Genomic DNA, 22,754 nt, shown 5'->3' on the forward strand with positions numbered 1-22,754 from the left:
CATACTAATTTTGTTACAGAAGCAGATGTTTCTCTGAGTATAACCAAAGAAAAAGAGATAGAGACTGTAGTAATTGTCCATGAAGAAGAAGTCCAAAAAGGAGATGTGTATTATTCAGTAACATTCTACGATGCTGAAGCTGAGCAGGCTTGTGATCTTGTAGAAGGAGAGAAGGTTTATGTGGTAGAGACTCAAGGAGAATGGTGGTTCGTCAAGAAGCACCTTACTGAAGACAGCGGTTGGGTACCTGCTAACATCCTCATGGATGAACCACAATACATTCAGTTCGTCCAAAAGAAATTAAATGAGAAGATCGATAAGTTACCAGTACTTGAAAGTAAGTCTCAATTCATTTCCGAATAATTGTATACTAAAGTACAACTTTTCCAGAACCCAAAGCACAAGAAAAGCCTAAAGCACCCAAATTCCTGGAGAAGCTGAAACCTATAACTACGCATGATGGTTTTTCAGTAGTCTTCGAGTGTAAGGTGGAAGGATATCCTCGACCTCAAATAACATGGTTCCGGCAAACTCATATCATCAAGGAATCAGCTGATTTCCAAATGTTCTACACTGAAGACAATGTAGTACAATTACTCATTACGGAAGTTTTTCCTGAAGATGCAGGAACTTTCACTTGTGTAGCAAAGAATTCAGCTGGTTTCGCTTCAAGTACTGCAGAGTTAACTGTGGAGGGTCCATTATCATCTCATGGATCAGACAGGACTCACTCAATTTCCAGAAAAAGTTTATCAAGGACTTCTTCGTTGGCTGATATTCTAGAGGGTATGCCCCCAGTTTTTGCCAAGAAGCCCAAGACTCAGTGCGTTCCTGAGGAGACTGATGTCACAATTGATGCAGTTTTGGCAGCCATACCTGAACCTGAAATCAAGTGGTATAGGAATGGAAAGAAAATTTCTACCAAAGACAATGTCACTATTACTACCACCAGTGAAACCTATATTTATAACACCAGTATTAAGATCACCAAGGTGACAAAGAAATTGGAGGGTCGTTACAAGATTGTGGCTAAAAATAGTGAAGGTTCTGCTACTGCTGAGTTCACCTTGAGGGTGCGTACCTCCGAAAAAGAGGCTCCAGAAGTGGTGGAACCTTTGGTATCTTCTACTATAAGAAAAGGGGAGAACATTACTTTGAGAACTACCATTGTGGGCAATCCTGAGCCGGCAATTCAGTGGTACAAAAATGAAAAGCTTTTGGAAACACCTACTCCCAAGCGAAATGGTGACACGTATACTGTCACTATAAAAGATGCTTATCCTAGTGACACTGCTGAATATACAGTGAAGGCCAGAAACGCATTGGGTTCTGCTGAAACTAGTGCATTCCTGACTGTGCAAGGTGAGCACTTTGATGAAGCTTATTCTAACTGCTTTTTTGATTTTAGGGTGAAACTGCTGAAGAGCTTCGCTGTTGCCTTTTCAACAATAAATTTGCTTGTTCAATGCTTTGCTGTTTTATTATTTATTTATCCCATGAATTCCTATTTTTTTGTGAAAGGCATTAATATCTAACACAATTTCATCACTTTCTAGAATTCCCTGATAACTTTGAACCTCCGCTCTTCGTGAAACGCTTCGAGGAACAGAACATTCCCGAGAAAACTCCCTTAATCCTAAGGGCGAAAGTCACAGGCAACCCTACTCCAGAAGTAACATGGCTGCTCAACAACCAACCTCTCGAGTCCTCTGATAGAGTGCGTATCCTCTTCGATGGAGAAAATATCGAGCTCACAATCAAGGAAACCAACTCAGAGCTAGATTCTGGAAACTACAAATGTGTGGCGACCAACACCATGGGCAGAGTCTCTCATGGAGCTTCTGTTAACGTCGAAGTGGACACTGTAAAGTTCACCAAAAAGTTAGAAAAGAGCTACAAGATCTTCGAGAGAGAAACCTTGGAGCTTGAATGCGAGACTTCTCACTCTGTCAGGACCAAATGGTGGTATAAAGATACAGAGATCAGCGGAATGGATCACAGAGTAGTGATTCATGATGGAAGAACTCATAAACTGATCATCAAGAATATCAGTAAGAATGATCAAGGAGCTTATAAATGTACTGTAAAGAATCAGAAAACTGAGACTACAGTCGAGGTTGAGCAGAGGAAATTGGAGTTTGTCAAGAAACTTCAAGATTTGGAGATTACCGAGAAAGATAATGCAATTCTTGAGGTTGAAATTACTTCTGATACAGCTGATGTTGTGTGGTTGAAAGATGGAGTTCCAATTGGAGAATCTGATGATAAGTTCGAGACTGAGAAGCGCAGAGGAGTGCGCAAACTACTAATTCGCTCTACTTCAATTCATGATGAAGGGGAATACACCTGTAAACTCCTAGAAGAAGAATGTAAGGCTGATGTGACGGTCATAGAGCTCCCGCCAGAAATCATTACACCTCTTCAAGACCAAACAGTCACCACGGGCGAAAAAGCTGTATTTGAGGTTGAACTTTCTAAAGGAGATGCCTTAGCTAAATGGTATAAAGACGGTAAAGAGATTCAATTCTCTGAACACATCCAACTCTCCATTGATGGGAAAACTCAAAAACTGAAAATCTACAAATCAGATCGTGACGACAGAGGAACATATACTTGCAAAGTAGGAAAACAATCATCAAGTGCAACTCTTACTGTAAATGAAGTGCCTACTTGCGAATGGATCACTCCTCTTCCTGAAGAAACATTAGCTATTGTAGGGAAAAATGCAGAATTTGAAGTTGAACTGTCAAAGAAAGACGTTGAGGTCACTTGGTGGAGGAATGGAAAAAAGGTTGAAGAAAGTGATAGGTTTAACATGACTGAAAATCGAACCTTCAGAAAATTGGTGGTCAATAAGGTCACTTTAGAAGATCAATATGAATATTCCTGCTGGGTTGAGAAGTTCAATTTAAAAACCTGGACCAAACTTAAAGTCGGAGACAAACCAAGCCCACCAAGAGGACCTTTGGAAATATCAGGAATGACTGCTCAATCTTTCACAATTCAATGGCAAGCTCCCGAGAGAGATGGAAATTCACCAATCCTGGAATATATAATCGAGATGAAAGACACTAAATCCAAGAGAGATTTCAAGAAGATTGGAGCTACTAAAGGAACCATCACAGACTTCGCTGTGAACGAACTTAAGAAAGATCATGGATATATTTTCCAGATTTATGCCAGGAATGACATTGGGACTAGCGATCCCTATTGTCCAGAAGAACCTCTTGTAGCTGGATCTAGAATAAGTAAGTTTTTATTTCTGATTTGGATATTGCTGAGTTGAGCTTCGCTTTATAGGAATTGAGTATCATTTTGCTAAAACTGATGAAACGATGTATTGCTTGCTTGGCATTTTTCCTCCAGCTAGGGCCATTCATAAAAGTAAGTAGCTGCTTCTTAGCTGCTGTTTTGTTGTGTTGAGCTTTAACTTATTTACGGCTTGAACTGAAATAATTTTCAACAAATACAGCTCCTCCATCACCTCCAATCAACCTCAGCGTCAAAGACCTAACGAGCCGCAGTGCGACTCTTACATGGGGCACTCCCCTCAATGATGGAGGAAGTGAAATCACCGGATATGTCGTAGAAAAGAAACTAGAGTATTTACCGAAATGGGAGAAAGTGTCCACTCTAGAACAATTCACTTTGGAATACACCTTTGAAAACCTAAAAGAAAAGAGCGATTATGTCTTTAGAGTTCTTGCAGAAAATGCTGTAGGCCTCAGTGCTCCTGCCCAGACCGGTGTGGTGCAAATGAGGACTTTGGCAAGTATGTTCCCTTTTGTTTTTTTAATTTGTTAGGTGGTAAAAAAAGGTTTTTTTAACAGCTGTACCATCGCCACCTACAGCTCCTTTAGAGATACGTACTATAGGACCCAATGCTATTGTGGTTGAATGGGGTATACCAGAGAGCGACGGTGGAGCTCCCTTACTGGGCTATAATATTGCTATAAAGGTAAATATTAGGTTTTCCTTTGTGATTAGAAGCGATTCAATTTTGGTCTTCTACATAGGACACAAAGAAGACCATGTGGATGGAAATCGGCAAAACCCCCAAGGGAGTGCAGAAATTCACAATTCGCGATCTACAAGAAGACCATGAATACTTAATCCGCATATTCGCCCGAAATGAAATCGGAATGAGCGGTCCTTTAGAGTCAGATGAGCCCTTCAAAGTATTACCATCTGGCGGTTAGTCAAACCTTTTGAGAGTTTTAATCCTTCTAACCAATTCTACATTTAGATGCGGACCAAGACGATTTTAGAGAAGCGACCTCAGAACGAGAACCGACTTCTCGAAGCTCAGAAACCACAACTTCCTGGCTCAGAGAAAACAGCATGGATGCAGATATCAAATCCTATCAAAAAGGCAAATTGCTGAGGAAGGACGAATACTTCTTTAGGATTTGGTGCTACGCCACTAAGTTATTTAAATAAGTGTTTTTGAATGTAAATATGATAGTATTAATTAGTTAGTTTTGTATTTTATTCCCAATACCTTCTCAAGTCACGTCGGTTTCATATGTTTTCACCGATCATGACAATTTCGTAAGTATGTTTATACCTTTGTTAATTAGGCTAAATAATAACATAGTCAAAGACTAAGTGGACTGTCCGAGGAAGGTCTAATGTTAAAATTATGGAATTTTTAATAATTAATCCGAGTTGTGAGCGAACAAACTTAGTTAATGCCTCTGAAACATAGTTTTAACATTAGGCCCTGTGACACTGTGATAACGATTATGAGGTGTTTTGAAAAATGAAAAATAGCGGGAAATCTGCCTCGCTTATGTGCCAATTAATTAATTTTCTGACGATATAAAACGACTATTCATTATAATTTTTTTTAATTTAATTTTCGTATTCTCAGACTTTTTTGTGGAAACTTATATTATAAAATCCATTTAAAGTCACTTACAATGTGCCAAAATCCTTGAAAGTGAGAGACAAAATATAGGTGCATCATGATTGTTTAATTTTCAAGGGTTTTGACTCATTGTATTAATCAAGTGTTATGTATTATTTGATTTGTGGAAATACATTATTTATTATTTGAAATCTTATGGGTTTTATTGAATTTCTTTCGATATTTACTGAACTCTCTTGAATTTTTATTTTTACCTTACTTCGCCCCCAGGACTTGACCAAGAAACATCTTTAAATTTATAAGCCGATAAACTAAAGTAGCAGTGAAAATACTAACATTTACCACACGTCCGTATAAGCTCCATGTGGCAAAGCAGCTCGGCTACAATTCGGCCTTACTAAGCTTGACAACAGGCTAGACCCCAAAACCCACCGTTCTTCACATTGGTCTCACCAACAATGAGACACCACTGTAGTCAAACGAACACCGCACAATGGACACTTTAGAAATAATCAGATCACACCATGCCATACATTGGCTCCGACTTTAATTATCTTCACCTGATGACCATTTAGTTAAATGATTTTTCTGTCAATCAACGATTCGTTTGGTTGATCATCGATCTAAATACCATACAGTCAGTGTGCCTGACCATGTACAAGACCGGTTGGACGGTCGATTCGTTTTCGGTGATTACACAACTAATCCAACGTTCGATTGAACGAGCGTCCATTAGATGGACGGAGAGATAGACGGTCCGACTGACCGTCCCTCCGACCAAATGCTGCACAAGAAGCTGACCGAAGATCGGCACTACAATTTGAGACTGATTTTGCGATTAGCGTAGCTTAAACCTACAATTGTAGGTATGTAGTGTAAAATTCGGCTCTTGTTCGTAATTTTTAACACCTGGTCAGATTTGGTTACCATGTAGGAATTAGTCTTACTATGGGTCATCGCAATGCATTTTCATCCACGGCAGCATGGGTTCCCGTCGGGTATGATTAACGCAAGAAAAGTATAATTCACAATTACTGTACTGCAAGGCAGAACGAATTAAGGTGTGCTCACCGGGGGTTATGTGGCCCCCTACTCTAACCGTGGCTACCTTGTTTAGGTATGTTAGATATCCTTGCCGTAATACCTCACAACAATTCCAAGCGTTTACGTAGAGAAATAAGAATATCTTCAACAACTAGCTAGTGCCCCCCTAAAATAAGTATGGGCTCCCCTGGACTCACACCTTTGGCCGACGGGTGGAATCCCAACGGAAACAATAGGGAATTACCTTTCTGGTCATCCCCAACCTATCCGTGTCATTCAGGCCGCATGTAACACCTCCAAGTTACAAGACATGACACCCGAAGGAACGGCGCCCGCACCCTGATCAACAGGCAAGTGCAGAGAATTTCATATTATGGCCATCAACACACAGTTATACACCAAGTGTATGTTATCATTAGTAAACAATGATCCTAGGCGAACAACATACCTACTCCTGTTTGCCACTGTTCTCACACGCATTACTTCTTAGTAGAAGTCCATCAAGAACCCTTCAATAATTCAGGGTTTACACGGCTATCCCAGGACAATACAATACTTTCATGTGCTACCACTCGTCTTGGGAGTGCGTTCTTTAGCTCGTGTCGGGGATCACTACCCCTCATCCTGCACAGGGTTCGCCATCGTGGGTACCACAGTAAAAGAACTATTAGGGAAATTTAGCACATGTTTTGACTTCCTAACGAAAGGTGGTTAAAGTTTAATTGTTTTACAGTAGTATATTGAAGCTACAATTTTGAATCCAAAATTCAATCGATCATAAAAGAAAAGTATTACACCTCTGACGTTCCTACGCTTTCGTATTTATTCAAAAAATGGAGATACGATCGGGAGATAAATTATTCGTCCACTAAACTTTTTTTTTAAATATGTCGAATCGGTACGAAACCAATAACGTCTGGGGTATGCTTTAGATCTCATAATTTCTTTTAACCTGTTAAGCATCGATTCTACTAATTTTCTAACGTAACTTGTTTCGGTCTTTGACTATTCCCCTTGACATATTGCCTTTAACTATTCTTTGTTCGAAATGTGTTGTTTTTTACCCTTTCTTTTAGTTCTGACCATAAAAGTTCAATCGGGTTCAAATCTGGAGATTGAGGAGGTATTTCCAACACTTTTGGTTCGTCATATAAAATCCACTCTTTAACGACACGGGTTCTATGTTTCAGATCGTTGTCTTGCTGAAATTTAAATTCGTTTTTAACTCCCATTTGCTGCGCACTTTGGATTAAATTTCTTTTTAAAATGTCTACGTAAACAAAGAGATCCATTCCATCAATATAATTTAATTATCCCACTCCATGCCACGACATACATCCCCAGATTAGAACTGAACCTCCTCCTCCATGCTTCACAGTCGGAGTTAAATTTTTTGGATTACATGCTTCCCTTCGCTTTCTATACACAAGCACCCTTTTGGATTTTCCAAACAGCTCAATTTTAGATTCGTGAGTAAATATAACGTTTTTCCAATAGTCAGTATTTCTGTCCAAATGCCTCTGAGCAAACTCTAAACGTTTTGTCCTATTCCTACTTACTAATGTTTTTTTCCGGCCAATTCGTGTCCGTATATCTTCACTCCTTAAAAATTTTCGTATTGCCCTTTTATGGATAATCTTGTAGTAATCACTGGCTACACTTTTCACAATTTCAGTTGCAGTAGTTCGCCGATTTTCTTGAACTTCGTACCACCGTTCTTTGAGGCGCCACAACGAAAGGCATCTTTGTGCGTATTGTCAGATGTAGAAATATCAGGGTGGAGACTCGCAAAGAAGAACCAGTAAAGTCACTGGTCCTCATTGGACTAGATAGAAGCCAATCTCCTCCATGTGTTGCTCCAAAGGGGATGTCACTTTACCGGGTCTGGTTGCGTAGTGTTGCTGAATTGTGCGAGAAATCCTAAAATCTATAGGTTTCAAAAGATAGCACCTGAATTTTTAAAAAACCACGTGCCGATTTATTTGTCCGGAATTTACTCAAGTTCCGTTTTCACGCGAGCGATTTATAAATTCTCGGTCGTCCGGCCAAAAAATTCATAGTATGGTTTGAATCATTTTGGGTGAAATTACATTTCGACATGAAATCTTGGGCTACTGCGAAGCTCATTTAATTAATTTTTAATATATCTGTCACGGTCTAATTGGTCTGGATAAAAATTAAACACTTCCACCTGGATGCGTAATAAAATTATTCACAGATTGTTTCTAACAATAATCTATTCTGTATATTTTACAACTCTGTCTCGTTACCGTAAACCATCTTTAATACATATGATTATCATTTAATGCACATTTAATGAATATGTATAATTTTACTAGATATAACTCTTTATTTTAAGAAATAACAAATAACAGTATTTTTATAAATGATTATCTTTGGGGGCGAGGTCCCCCGAAAACAACAAATTCTGTTGTACCCCTACATTATTTGCTGCAACAGGAAATGTAAGACACGGAGACAGTTATTGCTACCTCCAGCCATAGGTCCATATTCATTCAATAAGATATTTGTTCCTGTTAGGTATCAAACTGCCTCCTTTTACTTATGTTATGTATTTAATTAAAATAATAGGTGAGTATCCAACAATAAAATATTGTCACGTAGGAATTAATACTTCTTAAACAGGCTGTCTTGAATAAGCGATTTTTATAATTATTTTCAAAATATGTTTCTTATAAAAATACTTGGAAAAAAATAGAAACTAGGGTATGTATAGAATATTGTTTTATATACAATATTTCCTTTAAGAATCCAAAAGGGTTTGACGAAATACATATTACATACCTTAAAACCTGATATTTTCATGCCAACGGGAAGAGCAGTGGGAGTCTTCTTTGCTGGAATCTCTAATTGTTTCTGATTGCAAAGCTTCTTTTTGTTCTTAACACTGTAATTCTATTGACAGAATTGTAATGAAATAATTTGAGCGAAAAATAAAATTCCAACATTAAGTTGTCCCTCTCAATGATAGTTTTTTTTTTGTAGGTTTCTTTCACATCAATGCCGCCGGTCTATAATACGCCGTTCCCTATGTATTACGTAAATATATATGTAAATTACAATTTATAGCAGTTCCGAAGAGTAAACTAATAACAAAATAGGTGCAAATATGAGAATAATATGTAACTTCCTTTTAAACAGTCCCTGTGCATAGGGTAAAAGCCAGATAGGTACGCTATTTATCTCTAACTAGCATAAAGGCAACAGGTTGAGTTGTTGGGATTGAAAAAGTATTATACAGAGGTTTCTTCTTCTAAATTGATACGTCTTGTAAGAAACTGATTATGGCATAGCTTGAAAAGCTACAGTATTTGACTAAGTCAAAAGTGCATGCTTACATTAACGAAAACAAGGCGTAATTACTACTAAATGGCTGGGAAACCCAAATTAAAATGGCACATATATTGATGGCCTCTCCAAAGTAAAAGTAGGGAAAATAAAATACCTGAGAAAAAATAGTTTATAACGCCAGTCTTAGATAGCATTCACTACTTCGACGACAAAAATATTGCACTAATTCCTTAACCTTTAAATGTCTAAATTGCTAATTACTACTCGGTGTCAAGGACAGCACTGGCTTTGGTATATGATAGCGCTTAGCGCTCAGCGATCGCTCCACCGTCTGAGGAGGGGTTTCAGTGGAGATTGGGTAAGATGTCGCCCGTTTGGCCGACCTAAAATTGACAAAAAATCCTGTCATACAAATCGTTCGCTTTATTTCTTATGAGAACATCTTTGAGATAATTATAATGGCATTTGTTACAGGTTTAATTTAAAGCTTCTGAAACAATATGAAAACCCGCAAGAAAACCATTATATTTGAGTAATCTGACGGTTGAACAATAACAATAATACGTTACAGCAAACTCTACCTGAAGCACATTAATCGTTGTTACCTACATATTAATCAAAATACGCAATATTCTGTTTTCCAACCATTCGAGTGCACTACAAAACAACAGGGTTACAGTCAAAACAACAATTTAACAAATAAACCTCTACCTACTGAATAAGCTCCTATCCTACGAATACTGATACGATTAAGCCGGTTCAAATCAATATTTTTAACTTATTTTGTTGTGATGCTATTGTCATACACTGAGTTGGCCTTTGTCTCAATGCCAGTTTCACTTTGCCGTAAATTAAACAAAAGTTCAAAAAGACTGGTTAGATAAAATCACTCTCACTTAATAGTATCATTGAAAGAGAACATGTTTGACCATGCATATAATAAGGTCCCTCTTTGTATTTCCGATCATAAAATCTGGGACTGAACTATTCACAGATGTTTTTTGTGACCCATGACGAGCATACATGATTTAAAAAGTTTCATATATTTTATGGTTTAACTTGAACTAAATTGGTTCAGAGACGTGCAGACTTTCGACTTTAATATTAAACTCAAAAAAGAAGAAAGATAGGAAAAACTATCAGGGGTTAGAACAGTTGAATTTTTAGTTCCTCCATAGGAAATACTTATGAAATTTGCCAAAATATTCTGGGCGTTATTATTTCTGTGAACAATTTCGACAGACCGGCATATGAATTCAGATGTCTAAAAGACACACAACCACAAAATTGCTACTAAACGGTGAGCATTGGAATTATTGGATTTGCCTAGGCATTTTTCAAAAAATGGGGAAAAACAAGGTTTTACTTTTAGTAAAAAGCAAATGAAATCTCCATATTGGTGGAAAAAATGTGAACTAAGATGTACTTTAATGGAAAACTAATCTTTTTGAACGGTAGTACTTATACTGATTGTTTCGTTTTGAATGTTTTAAAAGAAAATGACGCGAATTTCGTGCTGATTACAACATTATGATGGATTAAAGAGTGAATTAATTTTTAAGTGCATTATGCAAATTCATATGTATCTAGGAAGTTTGTTTTGAGCCCCTGGGAAAAATCGAAATTCACAACCAAAATTATTCCAGCACATTGGATGAAATGAAAAACCCTTTCACTATTTGATCCATGTGCATTGAAATGCCACTCTCGAGAACAAAATTAATTCACCCGCTACAACAGTCAAAACTCGAATCTACAATAAGGGGCGAACTGTGCACAATAGGAGAGCGAGCCATATCAGGTGACATTTTCGTTCACTTCAATTCGTTCACCTTATAGGAGAAAAACCATTGCCGACACAAGTTTACTTGTGAGTAACGTAAACTTTGCGTTTCAGAAAGGCGGCGGTAGAAACCGCAACGCTATTTCTCACCGGGGAAGAAATCCCTCCTTGATCGTAGCTGAAAAATATTGATTGCATTCATCCGCATCAAAAGTTAAATTAAGCGTTTATCTACCTAATTAAACTTTCATCAATCACACCCCAATAACTACACCCGTAACTACATATTAATAGATGAAAGTAGCAATAAGAGGAAAAATTACATTTTTAAATTCTTTCACCTACTTAACATGTCATATACTACTAAAAGCTGTAAATAAAATCATTGATTAGTACCTTCTCCTTCGGTTAATCGTCTGCCCCGATAGCCCAAAGTACCCCCGAGGGATCACCATTCTGGCATTTCCTTGGGCAGGCCTAGAACCTCCATGAGCCATCAAGGTTGCTAAATGTACAGCGTAACCCTCCAAGAGCACTGTGGCTTGACTTTGTTGTTTTTTGGACGCTTTACCTACTATGTAGATTTGTTTGGGCTTAAGACCGATGTTATTGTACACGCTTATATCTTTTGCGCTGCCGTAAGCCGTGTGGATTATAACCCCGTGATTCTAGGAAAAAATCAACCCAGTGATAGGTTTTTAAAATTCGTTCTTTTAGGTTTCAATAAGATAAAGGTACCTGTATTAGATTATTAAGATAAGCAGCCTTGTGGCTTAATGGTCCGGTGGTAAATCCATCGGCGAAGGAAACAAGTCCGTGCGGGAAGTTGTGTTGCGACAGCCAAGAAACAACTTTTCGGTGCTGCATGTCCGGTCGTCCGGTTATATAAATTATAAGGTAGCCCAATTCTTGCCAATGCCTTTCAAAATTGTCATTATAACAGAACAAATAATAAATAAAGACGCAAAAAAAAGTTTAATTTACAACAATGACGCAACATTTCATTTTATTTGAGAAATATAAAGATTCTGTTGCGTTTCAAAGTTATAAATCCTACCTTACAACGTCCACAGCTCCAGCTCGGACTTTCGGATCTCGCCCCGTAACTGACACACTTGCCGTAAAAGAACCATCTATACTAAACACCACGGTTTCCGTTTTTGGAGGAACCACGGCCAGAAAAAAGTCTACACTCGTATGATCACCACGTACTATCATCTGTTATTACGTAAACATGTACTTAAAAATAATATTTTTTACATACAATTATCTAGGCTTACTTTAACAGGATACAGCCCATATCCGACACTCTGAGCCTCGCTGATCGTATGACTAATTCTTCCATTTTTATCGGTAATTTCAGTGGCCAGAAGAACCCATTCGCCTGAAGGCGGATCTTTCATTATGTGAATGTCTACCTTTTCACCAGTTAAAGTTATCATGTCCAAAGGTCCGTATTTGAAGGTGGCTACCAAGGTTTGAGCGGCACCTTCTCTTACTATTATGTCATTGGCACGGTGATTTGCTGTTACATTCTATATAAAAAGTAAAAAAAAAGGCTTAAATAAAACCATATAGATAAATTAATTCCCGCAGAAACATACTTTAAGTTTAACAGACGTCCTCTTTTTGGTCCACTTTTCCCTAGGTTGACCAGGTCTAAAAGTGCTCTCTCGTCCCTCTTCAACCCCCACTCCGCTGGCAAGGCCCTCCAATCCGCCCACTTGCCGCAATATAAACGCAATTACATCACAACTTTCCCAATAACTCGCATGAAACAGATGAGGAAGAGCATTTGTGGGAAAATTCGACAGACCTTCGGGACAATACAGAGCGTAATCCATCCTTTTGCCGCCCCACCATTTATGCTGCACTGTATTATTTCATTAATATAACTATTTAGTTCACGTTTCCAGATATACTAACACCAAACTTACAATTATTTATAGTTTGCAATGGAATTGACTCTATTAGCCCTGACACGGTACTTTGAATTGAAACTTCAGATAAACGCCTGGGGAGCACTTGATCGTTGAAGATTTGAGGATTTGTTTGCAAGATTTCGACTAGAAAATGCATGTAATAATAAAAAAATTATTCAATAGAGAAGGAACGCACATAAATGATATGATTGTCCGTTGCCCAAAGGATACTTGGCGTATCTGGGCACATTCATGGGAGGCAGAATAGAGAATCGAGCCGAAATTAAGGGTTCCAATCTAGAGGCCACGGGGTCAGTGGGATGAAACATGTTGTAAACCTGATGGCACGATGGACGGCTTATTTGACCTTTACATAAAATAAAATATAAATTCTTACATTTTACATTTCATCATAAAAATACCTGATTTTTCATCTGGCGCAGACAGTCTTCGATAGGCAAGTACTAAAGCTAAAGGACTGCCGAATAAGAAAAAATCGGATACTTCAAACTCCAATTTGATGTGGCTGGCATCGCTGGTCGAGGACGAGCGTCTCCTAGGATTACGCGTACTTAAATGCATACTATCATTCAGATAATCATCTGAAATTTTTGTTGAATTAAAGTCATTTCTACAAACAGCGAAACAAGACCTTTATGGTCATCCAATATGCTGTTCTCGCTCCCGTGCCTTGATTTACCATCGCTACTCCGACATAAGGCATCGTAAGCTAAAATGGAACCTAAAGAATCCGCTACGAAGCATATTTGCCCTGTGAATCCTTGGCCTTCTTCGGATATCAAAAAATCTAGAATTACCATGTCCAAAAAATAAAGTATAAGTTTTTAATTATACTTGCTACCTTGGTAAACGGCATTCGTAGCGGCGATCGTCCGGGATACCGACTCTTGATAGTCTGAGTTGCTAGTCGCTAGGATAGGAATCGCTCCGATCGGGATTGAATCGTGCGTCACTTGGGGAACATCGGTACATGAAGGAGAAACATCGAAGCTATACGGACTAAGACTAAAATTAAAAAGAAAAAAAACGAATTTAATAACTATGCATAACGAAGAATCATGTAGATACGGTGTATCTATTTCTGTGCTTTGCGCAGACATGTGGTCCCAAACAGGAAATATTGAATTAAAATGGTGTTCTTCTGGTTAATAGACTGTGTATATTATCATAAAGGTTTCTTTCCATAGAAACTCACCTAGACAACACCCCCAAACTTTCAGTACACACAGAAGGACACGACACCAACTTAACGGCAATATGTCCTACTAAAGACGGATAATGCTGCCGCATAACTGACTCGAAAGCCCCCTTGAATGTGGTAACATCCGACTTCTTGGCTGCCATATCCACGTTGGCATCTAAAACACTGCCGGCATGCAGAACCAGCATCAACACCGAAGTGCTGCAAGGGGCATGGAAGATGTTGGGAGAATCCGGTCTCGATATATCCACAGAGCCGACTTTGGCCTTTTGAAGTGTTTTCCTATTCGTCTTTTCACTTGCCACTCTTTGTAGGAATGATGAAGAAAATATACTGTCGTCTGTTTGTTCTGGAAATATATGTATTTATGAAGGATGTTAAAGAGTTTAGGGATCAATTAATAAATATTACGGTTATTTCCCGTGTACGTCGGCGAGCCCGTTTCTAAGTCTTCTTCTGATAAGAGCTCCAAAGAGCTCCATCTAGCCAAAGAAGAGGTGTCTGCTAAATATAAACTTTAAGCTCAGAAATCATTAATGGGCTATAATTAAAATACCTTCACAATCGAAAAACTCTTCATCAGACTCCGAGTCGGACTCCCTCCCCAACGTCTCAATGCGCCAATTGGCTACTTGCAGATCAAAACTTTTCACTGAAGCTGAACTGGGAGAGTGCAAATTTCTGGGAAGTTTTCGATCTTCACGCCTGCAAGAAGCAAATTTCATTGAAACCTGCAATAACTAAGAAAACGATTGACGAACTTTATAGGCATAGTAGAAGTATCATCTTTTGAAGCCTCGGTGTCTGGACTACCTGCAGTTCGTATCCTAGGAACATTCGGGTTTTTGCCTAAAAGAGGACTGTCTTCAGTTACCTCAATGCTACCAAGCGTAGCTGCTAATGTTTTTCCTGGATCTTCTTTAGAGTTACTGTTCAAATTGTCGTCTTCATCTATAAAATTCTATACTTATACTAAATCGCTCGCAGTGATATATAAGTTTACCAATTTCATCGTCCACTTGCCCCATTTTTCTTTTAAGCGCCAGCTGCGTCTGCCTTTCGATTTCTCTTATATCAGCCATGCTAAGTCCATGCCATTCATCCTGCCAAGCCCATGCTTGCCTGTGGGCTCGCAGCATCGTTTTCCGCAGAGCTACATTTACAATTTTTATTACGCAATTTAACAAAAACCTTCTCTTACCGGTGTCATGTATGAACTTCTCAATTTTCGTCTGCATACCCCAATACCGGAACTCGACTCTGCACAGTTTGTAGGCGCACATCATGGCTTTGCCCAATGGAGTGGGTTGAGTTCTATCACGGACTTCATTCCAATATTCCTCAACCCAATTATCAGATAAAGGGCCGCGACCTGACTTTTCCGATACATAGTAAAGTGGATCTTCGTCATGAAGATAGTCGGCTCCATAAAGCTGATCTCGCACAACATCGATTATATCTAAAAAGGGACTTTATAAGTTTATGACCTATTCAGGCATGCAAAAACTGCGTACATAGTGCGACAATATGGTCGCCGAAAGCTATCTGCATTAGTATCACACTTTATAAAAGCCATAATTAAATAGAGACAGTGGAAAAAGCCGACCACTTTGTCGCATTTGGTGAACACTTTTTTGGAGGCCCGCATTCATTTTTAATGTTTTTCGGTTTGAGCTAGTCTGACTTCTCACCGACTATCCGGTTCCTCAAATCGCTCCCATTTAAATGAAAGACGTTCTCCTGGTGGCCGTTATCAGGGAAATAATACGTTTCAATTTCCAGATAGAACTTCTCCACGAAGGGGCAAGTGTACCTAGTCTTCGTGTAAGGATATGCATTCCAGGCCTCCTCTTCCACCATTAGGGCGGTTTTGGGGAGAATACTTTTAATCCACCCTAGTAAGTATTGCAATTAGAAAATAATAAATAGAAGGTGTCAGATTTGTCATCTATTCGAGATGTTGTATAACAATGATTTCAACCTCATTGCAATCAACGTTTAAATTTTGTGAACAAGCACGTCAATCGTTGCCTTAACAATTATCAGGAAAATTCAAATGAATTTCATCGGATTTGAGTGGCTACAAAAAATCAAAAATACCGCTGTTAAATATGAGGTTTAACACATGTTTGGATAATATGTACACTGAACAAAGTTGATAACTGATTTGACTCCGTGCTGTTTAGTTCAAGTAAAATTAGAATAAACTTTTAAGCCTTTCATTCGGGCAAAATGAAAGATTAACCAGAAAATTTCCCTAAATCCACTGGCATACTTAATTGGCGGATGTATCAAATCCTGACTAATCAGCAACAAAAATGATCACAGTGCTTTTTGAATTATGTACGATCCGAAAGCAGCGTTTCTTTAATTTGGTCACGCAATCTCCATTATTATCGGCGCACAACAAAACGGCACGCAAATCCACTTTGCCAAATTATTGTAACTTTAAAGGAATAATAAACAGGAGCAATTATGGATGGGCCTACGTAAACATCGGATTTTATGGTTTCCAGATTCCGGTCCCAATGTTCAAAAATAGAATGCGGGATCAATATTCGCCTAAGCAAGAGAGTTGAAACCTATAACTTAGAAAACGATTTGTTTTACTATTGATTTGATTGACGAAAAACAAAACAGGAATATACCGTGGACCGTGATAGTTAACATTTTTACGTTTCAAGTTTGACAATGTGTATTATTACAGTATGCAAAAATTAATATGCATTTTAAATCGTATATCAAAAATTATGTGTACATTATAATTACATATAGGAAATTACATGCCGAATTTCCTTTTTCCAAGTCCGGAATTGCAACTGGTTTAGATGGATGAAAATAAGAATCTCGAACAAACGCACGATGTTATTTCCTAGGATGTGGACTGCCAGTTTTTGAGATCTTTCACCAAATGCAACTTGGCAAAGAAACTTAAAATGTAAATCAGCCATTCCATATCTCACTCAATCGTCAAATGTGGACTTCGCAATGAAAGTCGAATATGAGTACTCATTTAAAAATAAATATTATTACCGGGCAAGTGACTTCCAACGTGATAGATCTTTTTAGTATATTGTCCTTGACCACCGGGTCCATCTCTGTACGGTTCATTAAGGAGTATTTCAACGCCACTGCCTTGACCACTGCTCTCTTCGCGACTTTTTTTCTTAAAAAAAGATTTTCGAAACTCGCAGGTTTAAGATAAATAAGAAAACTTACCGCTATCATGTAAAGTTGAGCGATCCGATATTCTTCCACTGTGAGCGGCAATGGAATCCGGTACTCCTTGATGAGCATGGCGGGGGCCCTAGGCCGCCTTATCAGGAGGCCAGGCCTGGGCCCATTCACATTTACTTACTATAGGGCCTTAGATCACCTGCGAAAAATGCACGGTTTCAGCAAAAAGGGCATTTGAGCGGGAAATTACTCACTCTGACGAAACACTGAAATACGGCCAAAGCCCGCTAAATGCAAATGGAATTAAATTACTGTCATCTCACTGAACACTTTCAGATAGTTCCGATGTACTGAACACTCATGGCACTGAACAAAGCAAACGGAACTATTGATTTAAACTCGTATTATTCTAGAAAAACTGGCTGACATTCAGATGCAATAATTATTGATGTTCTCCATACTGACAATTAAAAACGAGAATTGCGTGATTCTATTTGGGCGATATTCTCACCATGCACACGTATTCTGTTAGAACGGAGAACGGGACAGGGGTTGCACAGCAGGAAGATTAGCGTGGGCGAGGGCGCCTGTAACTAGACTCCTCCGCGAATGCTGTCCCGCTGTTTCAATGGAGCATCGCCGGAGCTGCTTCTGAATGTACCAGCAACCAGGGACGGCCTATGTTTTCATATATTGAAATAAAACACAATTTACTTCTAGTTGTTAACGCTAATATTACTCAGAATACTTAGTCGAGTCGGCAATAAAGAAACTAAAAAATGTTGCTCTACGAATAAAGCTTAAAGCGTGTTCTATTCTACCTCCCTAACTAATCAGTCCTAATTTCCCTATACCGATAAATTTTCTAACTCCGCTCCTGCATAGCTAATGGCATCTTAACAAGATTATAATTGCAGCAGTGTGAACATGTGAACTTTGCCAGTCCCTATCAGGTCGCTTCACCTACAGTTTGATTTCCCTCCAAATCCAAAGTCCGCACAATGGTCATTTGTAAAAATTTGGCAATACCAATTTACCCATGAGTCGCTACTCAAATAGAGACATGTCACCCTGATTGATCCTAATCTAAACTTGATCGAGGTTTGGTTGTCAATAACTTTACTAACATGTCGTCGCGCTTAATGGCAAGATTTCCCTTTAATTTGCCGGATAGATTATGTATTCGTAAAAAAAAAAAAACAGAAAAATGCAGCACTTGCAATAACTACCTGTAGCATTAGATAAGGAAAGGCGTTCTTAGCTAACAATGGGATTCGAAGCGCCGTTTCGAGTTGAGCGATCAATACCGAGAGCCGCGTGGTTTAAACATCCCAGGGATGTATCTAGGTGATGTGTTAACTTTTTTTTATAGATTTCCGATTAAAAATTTGTTTAAACAATATATTGCAAACGGGAGTATATCTCGAAGAACAAACCAACAAAAATGTGGGTTTTTATATGTCGGCTGTAAAACTGAAAATTAATTTATACGGCTTCCGAACTACTTTCCTATAATTAAATTTACCATTCACCGTATACGAACGCATCGTTTTATTTCGACCTTGTCTGAAAAATCCAGTATTACCACTTGGCGTTTTATGATCAACCTTATATAAACATTTTATTGGTACTTTTTACCTGTAGTTTCTTGACCGGAGTCAAGATGGACTCTGGTATATTTTACATTACAACAGAGACTAGATTGCTTTACCAGAAAAAGTGCGTACGACTAAGTTTACAATCAAATTTTGGTGAATGTTTTAAGAAATATTTTTTACTCAGACATATATGAAGTGATCTGCACACATGAGCAGCATTTTAACCTAAAATCATATCACCGTGCGACATAAACTTTGTATCTGATTTTTCTTATTTTGAGCCTCACTTCTTTCACCAAATAGAAAAAAAAATCTTAACACAAAGAGTCTTCTTTTGTGACAACTAAAATGAAATGAAGTACTGATTTTACAAAGTTTTCTCTTCTTTTTCTTCCTTATTCTATAAACAAAAACGATATTTTACGTGCGGGCTAAATTTGTACTTACTAACATAAACAAAACATTTAAAAAATCAATTGTAAGGAAAAACAAATGGAAAGTTCTTATTTTTAAAACTGTGAGCCTGTTGGATATTTTCTGTACGTGCGCATATTACCGTCTAACTACACAACAGGCATATCATGTTGCAAGAACCTGAACAAGAACAAATATAAAAGTCTGTTCTGTTATGCTGTGTAATAAATTTAATGTATTTTGTTGAATTGGATGAAATGATGACTGCCCTCCTTTGCTACTTGAGATCTATTGTAGTTTGTACAATGTAGATCAAATATGCCATTGTGTCATATCACTTTCTTTCTTAAATACTATACTTTGTATAGTATTGTATTTATGTTTCAATTCTCCGTACCTAGACCTTCCATGTGTATACCAGTATGTGAATTGTATATCAAAAAGCACATTGTTACCATTTATTTAATGTTTTCAATACAATATCATAAAACAGTGGCAAAGCCAATCAAGTATTTAGATGGGATTTCTTAAAATAATTATCTAACTGTAAATGACAATACAGGCAAAATGTGGCAGTTCAAACAATAAAGTGCAAAATTGGTAGAAGATGACAAATTGGTAATTGATTGTCCTTGGTATAGGTCTTAAGCAAAGTCAGATAGAGCACTTCTAACACAGTTTTAACACTTTAGAAATTTTGTACCTATTTATGAGACAATTCGTAAAAAAAATTTTCACTATAAAGAACCTTTTATTACAGTTTGCTATTCTACAAGGTGTCAAAAATAATAAAAAAATGTCGGGATGCCATTTGACATAAACAACATAAACAGAAATGATACATGAAGTGAGTGCTACAATTTCAATATGATATGTTCAGAGACCCTTTTGCTTCCATCTCATGATCCAGAGAATACAGTTTAAGAAATGCAGATAATGTCCAAACAAAAATAATTAAATTGTCAACAACTTTATTAAGAACCAAGTTTCCATGATAATGAAACTAAGGACCAATACAAAGCTTCTATTTCTGAGTTATTATGAACTTTATGTTCTCTCTAAACTTAGGTAATAGAAATTCAATAATTTGGCTCTTACAGTTCAGACTTAGGAGAATACTTGAGAAAAACTCAGTTCAATTTATGTAACTTTAACATTATTAATTTTTTAATACTACTATGATTGTTGGAGTGAATGCTCGGGTAACTCAGGGTATCGAAGGAACTATTTGGCATCGTTTAAAAAAACAAACAGCTTCTCATTAAATTTTTATGTTCACTTACCAGCATAACTGAAATCTTGGCTAGTATGGAGTCATTTTTATTTTGAAATCGATCACACACGTAAGATATTTGAGTTTAAACTTGAATTTAACAGAACTTCTCTTAAGTTTTATTTAAAAAATGGTTCTTTTAGAAGTGTTTATTGACTTTAACTTGGACGTTCGAAAAAATTGAATAATAAACAAAAATCATCGATTTGTGGGTTAGGTTTGAGAGTTTGCGCCAAAGTGACGTCACTTAAATGTCAAATATCAAGGTCAAGGTAATGGGTCGAATTCAGAAATAACAGAAGAGTGCGCCTTTTGAGTGTGTCAGGTCCGGCCTTTTACCCGACGCCCTTACAAATCACAGTCAGACCTTCATGTTAAATTTCGACCTGTTCAATAATAATAAAACACGCATCCCGTCAGACCATTAAAGAGGAAACATTTATTCACTGGAAATATTTTTAAAATGAATACTTTTACTCCACTCCATCATTTTCAGCACTCAAGGTCGCACATATAGTTGTCATCATATGACAAATGACGTGGCCTCCCAATTTCTACCTAACCTAACTTAAATTTTCTACTTTATTTTCGCCTTTCGTTCTGTTTTAATTCTCCTACAGAACATAAAAATGTTAATAAATTATGTTTCATTCAACTAAAATGCAAATATATCCAACAAACAAAGTATGGCCCGTAGTGTTGAATTGGCCATTCTGCTGATAATCATCTCAACAACTCTAGGATTATATTTTATAAATTTATTAGTTCTAGACTTGAATATTGTTCAAAACCCTCCACAGCACTCGGCATGGCTTGTGCATGGAATAAGAAACATCCTGGGATATTCGACCGTGTTCCTGCCAGGTTATTTGATCTACTGTTACATCAAGAAGACTAATTACTTGAATGTAAGTGGCCGTGGACTGATTGGGGCCATAATTCGGACGTGTTTTGGAGAAGATGAGTTGCCCTCAGTTACACCCTCTACACACGTCCTATCAAAAACGACTAGGACTCCATTGCAAAATGCCTCATTATTGATGTTTTATTTCATAGGACTTCAAGTCTCATACTTATTATGGGGAGTACTTCAAGAGAAAGTAATGACTCAAAAATATAAGAATTCCAGTGAGGAGGCTACATATTTTAAAGATTCTCAGTTTCTGGTATTCATGAATCGTATATTAGCCTTTATTTTGTCAGCCATTGTAATATTTTGCTCAAGGCAACCGAGGCATAAATGCCCCTTGTACAAGTATGTATTTTGTTCATTCTCAAATATCATGAGTTCGTGGTGCCAGTATGAAGCTTTAAAATATGTTTCTTTTCCTAGTCAAGTATTAGCTAAAGCCAGTAAAACAATTCCTGTTATGATTATGGGTAAAGTAATTTCTAAAACGAAATACGAATTTTATGAATATGTAACTGCATTAATTTTGTCAATAGGAATGTTGTGCTTTTTACTAGATACTGGGGAAGGTAAACCTAACAATCCAACCACAGCTTTTAGTGGTGTAATTCTGTTGTGTTCTTACATAATATTTGATAGCTTCACCTCCAACTGGCAAGGAAAATTATTTAAAACTTACGAGGTGAAGCCTATTCAAATGATGTGCTTTGTGAACTTCTTTTCCTGCATTTTCACATTCACATCCCTTCTGCAGCATGGCGGCTTACTGGAGTCTGTAAAATTTATGTTTCAATATCCACGTTTTGTATTGGATATCATAATCTTATCCGCGTGTTCTGCATCAGGACAAATGTTTATTTATAGCACCATTGACACATTCGGACCTTTAGTTTTTATTATTATAAGTACAATTAGGCAATGTTTTTCAGTTCTCCTGAGTTGTATAATTTACAATCATGACATAAACTTCTTAGGTGGAATTGGATTGTTTTTGGTTTTCTTCAGCATCTTGCTTAAGATTTACTGTGGTTATAGGTTAAGGAAGATTCGGCAACAGAATGCAGCTTTATTGAAGAATTAATTAATTAGATATCCATGTATTATATCCTCCTGTTTTAATTTATATAAGAATGTAATGTGACTGTTATGTAATAATTGTACATTCTTTGTTTTTCCATAATTGGTTAATAGAAGATGTAAAAGTAAGTAGTAACATTTTTCTTCCCTTG

General features: G+C 37.4%; 3 protein-coding genes across 7 annotated transcripts in view; 2 read left to right on the forward strand and 1 right to left on the reverse strand.

Moving 5' to 3' along the window:
• LOC136344957 (titin-like) overlaps positions 1–5,061 on the forward strand; it is a 156,383-nt gene extending 151,322 nt beyond the window's left edge. For 3 of the 4 annotated variants that reach the window (XM_066292890.1, XM_066292888.1, XM_066292891.1), the window contains 8 exons: positions 20–337; positions 391–1,362; positions 1,557–3,248; positions 3,301–3,384; positions 3,473–3,772; positions 3,831–3,958; positions 4,017–4,194; positions 4,247–5,061. In XM_066292890.1, coding sequence (XP_066148987.1) covers positions 20–337; positions 391–1,362; positions 1,557–3,248; positions 3,301–3,384; positions 3,473–3,772; positions 3,831–3,958; positions 4,017–4,194; positions 4,247–4,440 — 3,866 coding nt within the window. In that variant the 3' untranslated portion in view covers positions 4,441–5,061. The remainder of the gene's footprint in view (positions 1–19; positions 338–390; positions 1,363–1,556; positions 3,249–3,300; positions 3,385–3,472; positions 3,773–3,830; positions 3,959–4,016; positions 4,195–4,246) is intronic. The other variant, XM_066292892.1, reaches the window with a different exon arrangement.
• A 3,072-nt stretch (positions 5,062–8,133) lies between these two features.
• On the reverse strand, positions 8,134–20,796 carry rdgB (retinal degeneration B). 2 transcript variants are annotated; one of them, XM_066293126.1, is made up of 22 exons: positions 20,626–20,796; positions 17,585–18,008; positions 17,373–17,529; positions 17,187–17,319; positions 15,845–16,048; positions 15,355–15,612; positions 15,157–15,306; positions 14,915–15,104; positions 14,710–14,858; positions 14,565–14,654; positions 14,148–14,502; positions 13,794–13,957; positions 13,584–13,739; positions 13,354–13,533; positions 13,128–13,298; positions 12,947–13,075; positions 12,614–12,882; positions 12,290–12,544; positions 12,067–12,227; positions 11,748–11,928; positions 11,406–11,677; positions 8,134–9,609 (listed from the first exon to the last, which is right to left on the reverse strand). In XM_066293126.1, the coding sequence occupies exons 3-22, from the start codon at positions 17,448–17,450 to the stop codon at positions 9,480–9,482; spliced, it is 3,675 nt and encodes a 1,224-aa protein (XP_066149223.1). In that variant the 5' UTR covers positions 17,451–17,529; positions 17,585–18,008; positions 20,626–20,796; the 3' UTR covers positions 8,134–9,479. The 2 variants fall into 2 exon arrangements, with proteins under 2 accessions (XP_066149223.1, XP_066149222.1); XM_066293125.1 differs by having other exon boundaries at positions 14,565–14,657.
• A 166-nt stretch (positions 20,797–20,962) lies between these two features.
• On the forward strand, positions 20,963–22,731 carry sll (slalom). Its single transcript, XM_066293127.1, has one exon. It carries the CDS (start codon positions 21,302–21,304, stop codon positions 22,604–22,606), a length of 1,305 nt encoding a protein of 434 aa, XP_066149224.1. The 5' UTR covers positions 20,963–21,301; the 3' UTR covers positions 22,607–22,731.
• The last annotated feature ends 23 nt before the right edge of the window (positions 22,732–22,754 follow it).

Source organism: Euwallacea fornicatus, chromosome 18 (assembly GCF_040115645.1).
Source record: "Euwallacea fornicatus isolate EFF26 chromosome 18, ASM4011564v1, whole genome shotgun sequence".
Lineage (NCBI taxonomy): Eukaryota > Metazoa > Arthropoda > Insecta > Coleoptera > Curculionidae > Euwallacea > Euwallacea fornicatus.

What these genes read in the sequence shown, in the direction of transcription:
- rdgB (XM_066293125.1), bottom strand. Translation starts at nt 17,450, where the DNA reads ATGCTCATCAAGGAGTACCGGATTCCATTGCCGCTCACAGTGGAAGAA. An exon ending in GCAAGTGGACGATGAAATTG is followed by an intron (nt 15,105 to 15,156) that starts GTAAACTTATAT and finishes AGAATTTTATAG; the next exon opens with ATGAAGACGACAATTTGAAC. An exon ending in TGCGCCAGATGAAAAATCAG is followed by an intron (nt 13,299 to 13,353) that starts GTATTTTTATGA and finishes TTTTATGTAAAG; the next exon opens with GTCAAATAAGCCGTCCATCG.
- sll (XM_066293127.1), top strand. Translation starts at nt 21,302, where the DNA reads ATGGCCCGTAGTGTTGAATTGGCCATTCTGCTGATAATCATCTCAACA.